Source organism: Cygnus olor, chromosome 8 (assembly GCF_009769625.2).
Source record: "Cygnus olor isolate bCygOlo1 chromosome 8, bCygOlo1.pri.v2, whole genome shotgun sequence".
Taxonomy (NCBI): Eukaryota; Metazoa; Chordata; class Aves; order Anseriformes; family Anatidae; genus Cygnus; species Cygnus olor.
In genome coordinates, this window is record NC_049176.1 from 12,758,979 (window position 1) to 12,771,635 (window position 12,657).

Here is a 12,657-nt window from a genome sequence, read left to right on the forward strand (position 1 = left end):
TGGTCAACTCTGTATTTTAAAACAACAACAACAAAGATGTTTAGAAAGGGCTAAGAAGCCCTTTTTGCTGTGAAATGCCAGTAACACTTGCTGAAAATGGCTCCTAGCTACTATGATTACTGGGGAAAAAAAGGAAAAGTTTACCCCCTATCACTTGATATCAGAACTACTGCTTTGATGGTGCTCTTCCAACAGATATTCTGCTTCAGCAGGCGGAAAAGATGGGGACACTTGATCATCCTGACACTTCTATTCTCACAGCCGTGTTCCACAGACACACAAAGATGCACAGCCACAGATGTCCATGTTTCACTCACAATTTTATTCATAAAAAACAGATGCAGTAAATTGTGCATTCTCTTCCTGACAGAAAAACTATGAAAAGAAGTATTCAAGGTTAGTATAAGAAAAGTATTAAAGATGCAACAATGCGACAGCAGGAACTAAGAGCAGACAGTTCAAGCTGACCCTCAGCTCTGGCATCATGCCGCCTGCAACAGCAGGTGCTAACGGTGGCTATGGAAAGGTGTCTTTTGTCAACACAACCCCCAGTTTCACTCCTCAGGCTTTGTTTTCATCCCACTACCTCAATCTTCATTTATTTCACTGGAAGGAAGACAGCGAGCAACTGCGAGCCGCCCTCCTGCCCAGGGCACTCAGGCCTTGTGCAGGCCTCTCACTGCCCTGCGCCTCCTTCTCCTGCCCCAGGCCCAAGCCCCCCGGCCCAGGCCCCCAGCCCAAGCCCCCAAACCAAGTCCTGGGCCCAAGTCCCGGACCCAAACCCCAGGCCCAAGCCCCCAGCCCAAGCCCCCAGCCCAAGTCCCAGGCCCAAGCCCTGGGCCCAAGCCCCCAGGCCCTCCATCCTGCCTCAGAGCTGAGCAGGTCCCCACCACTCCTCCAGCTGGAATACCACAGACCAGGCTTGCACACAATATTCAAGACCCAGGCATGCCATGCTGATAGTAGTGATGCTTTCTAATAGTTTTCTTTATTATAACTACTACTATCCCATAGCTTTAGGGTTAGCTGCTGCTTGTTAAACCAACATTTCCATATGACGACTTCTGGTAACCCAGAACCTCTTGCTGACAGGAGACGGACACAACTCATTTCATTACCAGCTGAAAAATGAGGGCTGCTTTACTTCAGGATCAGCATTTACATTTCTTTCTTGAATCTCAGCTGCCATTTGAAATTCAAATCTTTCCCTAAATAAATTATCAGCAGGTGTTCCTCACCTACATCACATTTCAAATCTCCTTTTACCAATGAAAATTGTCTTGCTATAAATTTATTTTTCTACCACAAACAAAATCAATACCATTATTACAAGAGCACTTTGCCATGATTTTTATTTTTAAAATACAGGCATCGCTAATGCAGTCAAATTCATAAAATAAAACGACCATCAAAGCATAATTGTATCAACAACCAACCATCACAAACACACTTTTCCCCCCCCCAGAAGAGCTTTCCAAGCCAGAAGAAGGGCAAACCAGAAGAAAGGAGCCACAAATTCACAGGGATAACATGGACGCAACTTCTAGCTGCACTTAAGCAATAACCCTTACATACTCTCATCAAAATCAAAGGAAATACATACAATAGAAATAGAAAGTATCTTCATAAATCCCACCCAAAATGTTGATTCACCGCCAAAACAGAGTTTCTTTAGTCAGTAACATTTACAAAAAAAATCAGTGGCAAATAATATTCCAGCTCAACAGAAGAGGTTGGAGAACTTGGCACCTGGAGCTGAGGCTTATTGCCAAGACACCTGAAATCTGGTAGAAAAGGTACAACAGCAGCTTCTTTTAGGTACAATGGAATACATCCTAAGTAGATTTAAGGCTTGATAGTGTTCCCGTGAAGGACGTGATCTTTCTAATATTCTCATAAAGGCTTTTACATGAGTCAAGTGAAGAACATATCTAAGTAACAGCAAAATTGAATTTAAAATTCAAATTCAAATTTAAGATTGAATTAAAAAAAAACACACACCAGAGGTCAAAGTAAAGCACAGCCAACAAAGGAAAATAATTAATTGGATCCCAAGATACCGAACATCAGAAAATATGGTCTCCTAAAGTCCTGAGTTGAAAAATTAAAAATCTTAAAACTAATTTTATTATGATATTATGTAATTATATTTATTAGATTTCTTAGCGTTTTACGTCATCTTCATACGCCAATACAAAGTGTGGCCTGGAAAACATTAAGTAGCCAATATTATGGAGAAAGCAGTTTTGGATAAAGGTCTTTCACCAATAGCCAGTGTTGGCTGTTTTGGCTTTGGTTGTTTTAGCATATGCTTGGTGCTTATCTGACTCTAGCCACAAAGTGGTCCCCAAAGCCCTTGAAATGAAGAAAAAGCTGCCACTGGAACCTTGCCGTTACATGACTGTTTACAAGCCTTAAATATGTATAGTTGCACAACAATCATTACAAAAACTGGAGTGTCCAAAATCCACCCGGTTATACTAAAACTCTCTGATGAAGATCCTGTTTACCTTGTGAGGGCATAGGTGAAAAAGAGATCAATCTGTTCTTGACCCAGTAATTCACTACTCACAGTATACGAAGCTCTCTTTTTTCCCCTTTTTTCAAAAAAACTTTCTACTAATTTCCTTACTATTCTAAACCCTGCAAAAACCTTGTTGAAGCCCTTTAAGGCACTGTTGCCTTCAGCTGTCTCCCACAGCCCTTTTCTGGCTGCTGAACCCCAAGCAGTGCGGGTACGAGAGAACACGAGGGCTTGGCGGCCACACCAGCGTGCTGGATGTCACACAGCCTTGCCGCTGAAACGTGGCGCTGCTCGGAGCTGCCAGGCTGACCTGGGAGAGCCGAGGTAAAAGGAGGCGAGGCGAGGCGCAGGCATGTTACGTTCTGCTGCCTCTGCTGCTGCAACTGGAACCATTTAAACCACGGCAGGTTTAGTCAGTGAGCATGAATCAGAGGTTTAAATGGCACGCGGTACTGAAAGGGATCTACAGGAATCTCAGCAGGAAAGAGGAGAGAATACATCTTCCAAAATGACACAAATGCCTTGTATTTGACAACTGGTGTTTAAGTGCAGATGTGAGCACAGACATACAGTAACACAAAGGCATTAATACAAAGTACTCAGCCAGAGGTCACCCGCTGCCGTGCCCGGCCCCCCAGAGCCACGGAGAGGCTCATCCAGCAGCTCTCCTGCCTCAGTCCGCACATCCTGGCCTTGTCCCCCCACAACAGCACAGCTCACGAGAACCCGTGCGCTGCCATCACTCCGGGAGCCTTAACAGCCTGTGGGTTCAGCAGATGTCTTTCATAGGTCAGAACGAATCTGCCTGATCGCTGGAAATACCACTTGTCCATTTGCAATTATAAATTCAGATGTCACGCAAGAACAGCTTTTAAATAATACGTGCACAAGCATAAATACCACTTGAGAGACACATTCAAGGATTAGAAACCTTCACTGCATTCAGACATCTGAAGACTTCCCTAACTAAAGTGTATGAAATTCAAAGCACTTGTGTGTTCTATAAGGAACACATTGCACTTTCTCCCAGGGAGCACTCGATCATACTTTTCCAAAGCACTATCCAATTTTTCATGAAAATATTTCATAAAACAGACTTCTTCCACGATGAAAAGAATTTGTGCTTATTCAAATAATTTACAAAAGAAGAGAAACAAGACAACAGGCATATGCATTTCAGTTAAAGAAAACAGAACCAAAAAGCAGTATCACCAAGATGCAGAAACACCCTCGTGTGATTAATGCTGACATCTCTGAGCTTCCTCTTCTCAAAAAACTTTGTGTTTTGTCACTTTTTCTGATATTGCTGATGTTAAAATTTAGATTACAAGCTTTGAGGCCTGAGTGAATATCATATACAAAACGTACAACTTTTTTGCCTGGTAATGACTGCATTTATAGAAGTCGCATTTTGATCAGAATTGCCTTCGCTTTGCTCAAATCGAGTCACAGGGTGATTAAGAGTAAAATGAAAAGCCTGTAGCATTTCTATCACCTTCTTCTCAAGAGGGTTATGTTTGGCAGGAGTCAGCGTAAGACTGTGATAAAATCCCAAAATCACCAGGCATTTTTACTGCCTGAAATTGCTTTTCCCAGCCTCCTGTCAGCACAGCTGACAGCACTAAGGTTTCCTTATATTCGACCTATCCTTCACAGTACTTTGAGAAAGGAAAAGTCCACAGAAATCATGGATGTTAAAGGGAGATTAGATTTTGTTGATGTTTTCTTGAGGTTGTGCTGAGGAACAGAGCCATTAACAGCTTCTCCTCCACTCACGTACTGTTCCTTTAGCACTTAAAGCTTGTTGAGCTCACATCATATTTTCTGGAAGGATTTTCCTAACATCAGATGGGGAAAGGAGTCATATCATTTAAGCTTGACTAGAAAAATCTGTGAGTAGGAAGCTACCTTAAATATCCTTCTGAATCGCTTTCATCCCACTGATCTACAATAATGACACAGTCCATTGTTAACAATTAAAAACGCTTAATGACTGCAGAGATCTACATATGAATTCAGTATAAACTAAAAAAAAAAAAAAAACACATATAGGATAAATGGGAAAAAAATCAGATTTTACTTTAACTTGGTATTTGGTTTAGCAAAAATCATGCAGTCTTTGGAAAACGCTGTCTTTAAGCAACATTCCAGGCAATCTGCAAGTAACAAGAAAACGCTACCTCCGAGATGCTTCCTTTTCTGGAAAGGCCTAAAAATTAATCATCACCTAGATAACAAAGCAATGCCAGGTTTTGCCAGTCAAACGACACACGAAATATTTTACCTAATTCAGTGAAGTTGTTGAACGATGTAGACCCCGCACTTAAAACAGCCCAAAGAGAAAGGGCAGGGGTAAAGGGGGCAGTAAGTCAAAGGCTTAAACCAATCCTTCTGGTGACAGTGACAGCAGAACTGAAAGCCCTGCAGATGAGCCGATCCTAGAGGCTAGGCGAGGAGGCCACTGCCACCTCCACTGACTGGCCTCCTCCACGGCACCCATGGCCTGATGAATCTCTGGCACGTCTCCTTGGCAAGGCCAGCTCCAGGACTGAGCCAGACCTCTGGTTAAGGCGCGTTCGCAGCAGCAGCAGCTCGGACGTTGGCGTACAGAGCCTCAACACTCCAACAGCAGCACAAAAAAATCCATATGGTTATTTGCTGGGCTATGGCTGCCATATGGAAAGATGAAACAGTTTCACGTTGAAAACCAGCTTTGCGAGAGTAGAAACCCTGATGCATTTCCCAGCAACTTGATACCCTGTTGCAGCAACTATCTGTTGTTTATATTTAAGCTCCATTTGTCATACACAGGATAAGAAGCTAATGAAATTGCAAGTTGTTATATTGATCCACTTTTTCTCAATAGCCAATTTCTAATATTGACTGGTAAGTCACTTTACTAAAAAAAAGACATTTTTTATTAATTTTGGTGAGGATAAAAACTGAGCATGATTACAGATATTCAGTTGGCAAACACTAATGACGTAAAAATATTTGTAAAAATGAAATAAATGCTATTTTTAAAAAGTCTTCATAAACTGTACCTGGGAAAGGTGGCTCAGTAAAGCAGAACACAACTTTTCAGCAGAGGACGCACAAAGATTTTGCACAAAAATAAGCCTAGTGTGAGACCTCATGCTTTACCAAGTACAATCACAAGATGGGTTTGTAAGTGGAAAAAAAAATCTTACTATAAGAAAAACAGTAAGTAAACATTTAAAAGACAGCCTTGTGCTTTTCATTACTACACTTGTCTTTCCCTTTAAAGACTATTTTGAAGAGGAATTCACTTAGCTGTTCCAGAAAAGAAGGAAGCAAATAGTAGTTGGTGAAGAAAATATTACTTTCCTGGTAGCACTTTTTCTGCCATTACAGGATTTTTTTTTCCTTTTCCTTAGGCTGGAGACGAGTTTCTAAACACAGTAACACAATTGACCTTTACCTTGCCTACTACAAGCAGAAGTATTCCAGAGAAACCCAACGGCACAAAGGAACTCTATGCACGTTTGTTTTGCTTACCTATTAGATGTCTCTCTTCACTTTAACCTTTTTATTTACTATTTTACATATAAGTAGCTGTTAGCTTCCCCTGACTTTTTTTTTTTTTTTTTTAAGGAACCTAAAGTTTTAGCAATTACCTTGCTATTACCTATAATATCAGCAATGATGCGATCAAATCTATTTATTTGGTTAGCATTGGGTGATCTTATTACTAGCTACTTTACACATCATGAAGAACTTTAGGCATATGAAACTGGGATAATATACTCTTAAAACATTTTTGTGTAAGAGATGCCAGCTTTAAAAGTCCCATTCCTTAATCAGATTTTCGTACAACATCATGGAACTTTTTACAGATTGAAAATTAAAAGTGACAGATTGAATGACTGAAATTTCTGTTGGACTTTTTTTATCCATCAAAACGTCTGGCTTTATCATTTTTGGAAGAGAAGTCAGCACCAGCTGGAATCCTCAGATAGCATTAGTAAAACAATAACAAACCTTCCTTAAAAATATAAATACGTTATGAGTTTAGAAAGCACTTTTGAAAAATGAAATACTAAACTTAAAAATTCACGTGACTGACCACTGGGTCAAATCCTATCACCTTGAAAACAGCAATAGGAAATGCAGTATTTAACTCTGCTGAAGATGTTTAATTTGACACTTTCCAGGAAAGTAGGAGACTCGGGTTTACAGACAACAGGTTGAAGTGTGATTTTAGAGAAAGTGAAATTCAGGCTCCCGACAAGCAAATTAGTGCTCTTCCACCAATGCTATGTTGATGGTTAAGGAAGAAAAGAAAAAAAAGTGAGGAGTATAAGGAACTAGGATTTGTATGCAGGGCAGTGGACTTCTGCTATATTCTCTCCCTTCAAAGCCTGCCTAAGGAAAAGGGAAATCTTCACTCCCACCTGATACTCAACAAGCTCAGCACGATGGTCGAGAGGGACGTATTGCTAACTCTGCCCCGTGGGGCAAGGGGCCAGCGGCTGGCGCGTAACTTTGTGCTGCAGCCTCTGCAGAAAGGGAGCCTTCTGTCCTGGCCTCCCGCTTGCAGGCAGTAAAGCTCCGAGTTGATGCGCGTCAACTCTGTTGAGGTTATACAAGCAGGGTTCAACTAAGGCACTACTGATACAAATGAGTTAGCTTGTGTATTTCTACATGTTTGTAGTTACAGTACCACCCTAAATACATATTCTACTGCCTTCTAGCTGTGTTTCTTGTTTTTAATAAAAGGTTTGACCGACTTCAAGGATTTTCTAGAGCTTTTCTTGAACTTCTGGAGGTCACACAGAAACCCGTTACCAGGACTGCCAACAAAACCAGAAGCAGGAAGCGCCCAGCTCTGGAGCACAGCTGTAGAACTACGTTATCAGTATGGCACCAGCCGCGTGAGCTGGGAGAAATGAGATATTTCACTGTTCCTTGACTAAGTCTTGCACACTGAGAACCCAACTAAGCAGGAAACGATACAGATAATAACAGAACTAAACAAATCCAGGTCTTGTTTGAGAGAAGAGACAGGCTTACACAACCTTCTGGAGCAGCCCAAAATAATCTTTGGAAATAAACAGCAACTTTTCAAAAGGAGGCGATAGGCCTGTTCCCATAGACGTGGAGGAATACGAGGTCCACACGAGGAGAGCTACTCGTTTTTCCCTAACAGGTCAGGGCTAATTGTCAGCAACAGCTCAGCTTAGCCAGAGGAACGTTTCAAGATGTATTTCAATCTGCTTTAAAGGTTGTGCAATGTTAGAAACCAGCATACAAACGCTTAAGACAGAAAGCAAACAGCTTTGAGTTTGGGATTTTAAATAGTCAACTTGTAAGTCCTTCATGAGTTCCTTCGTAAGTTGATCGGAGCCCAGAGGAACTTTCACAGAGAACAGAGTGTAACAGCAGGGAACTAAAGCCAAGGCTGGGTTTGATATACATAATACTACTTTATTCCATTGTTTCAACTTTCTTACACGTTTAAAAATGTACAGGGGTTCAGAACCACCTCAACAAAACAGAGTACATAATTAAGGGAGATCTAGAGTCAAACCACAGGTGTGCAAACGTGGCTAGCTTCTGGTACAAAAAGTAATAGGCACGGTCTTTACATATGCATTTTGGTGAAAGAAGGAATAATAGTGCAGTGTTAAAAGGCACCAATAATCAATAATTGGGCCTTCTTTAAAAGCCAATAACCGTCTAAGAAAATTACATTTGGTTCAAAATAGTAATTTATATATTTTATTGATTGGCATGCATCTGAACCCCTGGCAGTTTATTACACAAACCTAACGTGCGCCCTTGCAAAATAAAAAAGTTTCAAACAGTGGACCTGAAAGTCAGTTCACTACAAAAGGAAATACTGAAGCTCTTTGCCTGTATTTAATACTAAACTGTCTTGTTCACCTTCTCCAAGAGCACTTGTCTAACAAACATTGATTCAACAACTGCACAGAAGTATTTCTCTTAAAATGAGCATAGTTTTTTTAATCCTGTAGCATTGACCTATTCCATGTGCTATGAAAACATTAGGCACAGACCACAATTCACATTTTCTCTAAAAAAATTTTTGATAAAAAAGAATACAGTATGTGCAAGCTAGGTTCACACAAAGGATTGACAGCTACAACAGTAAGCTATTCAGACTTCCCAAAGAAAAGGTTCTGTTATTTATTTTTAGTTTTCTAAGCAGAATCGCACACTGCTGTGTGCGATTATCATATTTGCATTAGGATTATCTGTGTAGCCAATAAAGAAAAAGCTTTAGTACACCCTAAAGGACACTACATCAATACCGTGTGCTAATTTAACAGGATTGAGAGAATGAAAGACTGAAAAAGTCATTGTACACAGGCAGCTGCAGATACTCAGCTGGCCAGGAAAGGCTATTGCTTTCTCCAGGAAGAGTGATTTGAAACTCATTTTACCTTGTAGGTGTCCTCAAACTGAACCGCTGCAACTTGATGGAATTTAGAGATGCACAGAATGGAGAGAAAACAGTTAAATAAATAAATAAATAAATAAATAACAGGGAAAACGAGGGCAAGGGTCTGTAAAAGTTGTACCAGAATGTGCCATTTTATCTGAAAGCATCATGCCTGGTGTAGGTTTTATGCGTTGCGGACTGTTTGTAAAACTGAAAATTGTACAAGATGTGAGCAGAGACAGAGCTGGTTATTAATCTGCAACATCTACTGTAAGTCCTCAGGAATATAATTTACAGATAGCCACTTACTGTGTAGTTGATTGTTGCCTCTTAAATATATTTAAATTCAGAAGGCTACAGTATATTCTGACACAAAGATAGTAAGACAACTTTTCTACAAGGGCAAAAATATAAGGTAGTAACTAACTTATTTATTTTACGAGGAACCTCCTTTGATGTGGTAGGTATAACATGCCCTTTGGAAGATTTTAGTTCTGACTTTCTTCGTCACCTCTGTTGAATGGCTCTCCCCACAATCGCACAAGAGCTATATGCAAAGTTCAGTGACCCCTCTTAGAGCAGCCTTTCTCTTTTCCAAAAGCACTTTTAAACTCAGCTCTAACAGCATAGCACACTAATCACGTAAACATTCCTCTTCCGGTAAGTTCCCAGATACAGCAAATACTATCAAAACTCTGTGTTTGATGACACACACCAGTTCTCTTTAAATGGAGCAGGAATTAGCCCGTTTCCTTGGTTTAGGGTCCCGTACATCCCTGTCTTTTAAACACATACAAGATGAACATATCGTCTCTGACAGTCTCCGCAGTCCCAGCCTGAAGACACTGTTGGAGAGGCTATATATCACACAGTTGCAGAAACTATTGCTTATAGCAAGCCACGTTGTTAAGAAGGAAAGTGCCGGGTTTTCCAACACCCTAGAGCTCTCCAGCAGAAAGTATATGATATAAGGGAGCCACAGCATGTAGAACACGCTGGTTATCCGAAACAACACCATGGCATAGCGGCGGTCAGGGCTGTGCCCAGTCTCCCCAGCAGCATCCACTTCGTGGCTAGGAAATCGAGCTCTCCGATCATTGATCTCTTTGGTGTGCTGCCGGCAGATTTTAAAGATGTGGAAATATGTGAAACAAATGACAAAGGCAGCGGGAGCGTATAGTAAGCACACAATAAAGCCAGTAAAATAGGCATTAGTTAGCCAGGAGGTAGCACACCATTCAAAAATATCTCCATGGTAACCAGGTTTTCCCCAACCAAAAAAGGAAGGCAAGAAGATTAGACAAGAGTATATCCAGATCAAAACGATGCAGATTCTCAAGCGACAAGGTGTGACCAGTTGGTTATAGGAGAGAGGCTTTGTTATAGCGAGATAGCGATCCACACTGATGCAAGCAAGACACGCCATAGACACGCTTTTTAGCACAGAGATGATATATCCGAAAACTTGACAGGTCAAGGACTCATGGACACCTGTTGAATAGTGAAGCAGTGACAAGGTAGGAACCAAGCAGCTAACTCCAACAAGAAGATCAGCGTAGGCCATGGTCTGGATAAAATAGCTGGTGGTATAATGGTGCAGAAGTGGAGCACAGTGGAAAACAAATATCACAGTTAAGTTACCCGCAATAATTAAAAAAGTTAGCAAGATAATAACAACCGTCTCAAGGATACAGATGTCAACTGCATTGTAGTGACCAAATCCAAGAGGGCAGGAGAGATGCTCAGATATGTTCATAACACTACTGCTCAGATTCAGAGTCCTCCATTCAATCCATCGGGACTGGTTCATGTTTTGTGATTAGGGAACACTGCGCTCTGAGTGTTAGTGAGCAGATGACATGCTTAACAGCAGCTAAGCTCTGCTTCAGCGTCTCACGATCTCTCTGTAGACACTGCCAGTGCTTACATTTGAGAGGGTTCTACAGTCCCATAGCTGTTGATGCCTCCTCAGCATCAGTGCATCACCTCTGGCACACCTTAGCTTTAAGGAAAGAAAGAAAGTAAGAAAGAAAGAAGGAGAGAAAGAAAAGAAAGAAAGGAAAGAAGGAAAGAAAAACACAAAAAAAAAAGGAAAGAAAAAAAAAAGCCAGAAAGAGAAAGGCCACTGATCAGCTCCTCCAGTGCTCTTGAGCAATCTTTACAAACACAAGGCACTTCTAAAACAAACAGGTACCGTGGAATATGGAAATAAAAACTGAAGAGCCACCTTCATTTCCCAGGGTAAGAGGGGGGAAATCTCTGTTTATTTTCCTGAGAAAGTCATTTACTTTGGAATACAGTGGGGTGAGGGGAAGGAAGGGAAGGAGGAATCTTGGTACAGCTCAGGTTTCCTGGACCAGCGGTTGCTGGAGGCAATCTTTTTAATGTCTCAATTTAAATCACAGAGTGACTTGAGAGTAAAGGAAAAAGTTCATCACCTAATGCTGTCTGTTCTGGCTCTGTTCAGGAGATGGTACTCTGTCTTATCCATGCTACTCATTAGAAAGATAAGGAAAACACTTTTGTCAAGGTTAATTCCAATAGACTCACCACTGTTTGGGTATGAATAATGAATTTTATTTGGAGGGAGACAGGTGGGGGACAAGGCAGATTTGTCCTCTGACTCCCAAGAAAGAAAACATACATCTCACGTACAAGGAGGAAGATCGTGTCTACTCATTTAAAAATCCAAAGGGTTTAAGAATAGAATTTGGAGACTTGTGTCAATATTCATAATTCTTTTAAACAGTTATAGTCCATTAGAATTATTAATGCCAGGAGCATAATTCAAGGTCCCCACAGACAAAATAAATCCTCTTGAATTTAATTTCAACAATGGCAATTTAAAATAATCATCTTTGGAAACTCTGCTGTATTTGCTAGAGTGGATCGGCACACAGGAGTTTATAGGTATATCCATGATATTGCTCACCTCTGTAGCAACACCTGAATCATTTCACAAACCGCCACACTACAAGAACAGAAACTTCCATCTGCATTCTGCTGTGAAGCTAATGAAATGCTGATTTGACTAGAAAAGCTGCCATTGTTTACTACTCCATTATTCTGTTATTCTGCTGCTTCTTCTAGGTAGTTTTAGGATTGCTAGATTTATTAGATGATCAGCATAATAACAATTGTGTAAACAAAATTGTTCTTCTAATTGCAGGACATTACCTTGCTCATTTTATTCGCAGTTGTGGAGAAAGCAAACATTAAAAGAAAGCATCTTCTGCGTTCAGTTTAAAGTAAATGCTTGATTAGTTCAGGAATCATTAGGCAGGTAATTAATAGTATACAATCTTGCTTTTTGAAAGGCCCCTAGAAGGTTAAAACCATCTTTAATCCTGGAGTTCCTGAGACCAGAAGACTGGCGGTGAGAATTAATGAATCCACATAAAACGATTTCCAAGGTCATTGAGATATTACGCTGGCGTTCGCTTCAAGTCTCTGTAAAAGTACCGGAACCTCTCTGCAGCTTTCGGCAGTCCTCGCCGGGTCTTCAAGAGGAATTTCAGCTACCAGAAAAGAAAAATCGTCTTCGATTCCCTTGCAGCAACTCGACGGCAAGCTCGCTTTCTGGAGTTCGCCTCCCGCCGCGCATCGCCACGCCGTGCACAAAGTCCTTCGGGTTTTATAACACCCCCGAATGTTTCCGGTTCTTCAGCCCTCCGTCTGCCGGCACGTCCCAGCCCGCCGCTCCCCG

The 12,657-nt window shown here is 41.1% G+C and overlaps 2 protein-coding genes across 20 annotated transcripts in view; both read right to left on the reverse strand.

Annotated features, from left to right (window-relative positions):
* Window positions 1–12,657, reverse strand: part of RABGAP1L (RAB GTPase activating protein 1 like) — a 250,803-nt gene that overhangs the window by 150,315 nt on the left and 87,831 nt on the right. The gene's annotated exons all lie outside the window — the stretch shown is intronic.
* Window positions 9,013–12,307, reverse strand: GPR52 (G protein-coupled receptor 52). Its single transcript, XM_040565602.1, has 2 exons — window positions 12,129–12,307; window positions 9,013–10,953 (listed from the first exon to the last, which is right to left on the reverse strand). Exon 2 carries the CDS (start codon window positions 10,759–10,761, stop codon window positions 9,676–9,678), a length of 1,086 nt encoding a protein of 361 aa, XP_040421536.1. The 5' UTR covers window positions 10,762–10,953; window positions 12,129–12,307; the 3' UTR covers window positions 9,013–9,675.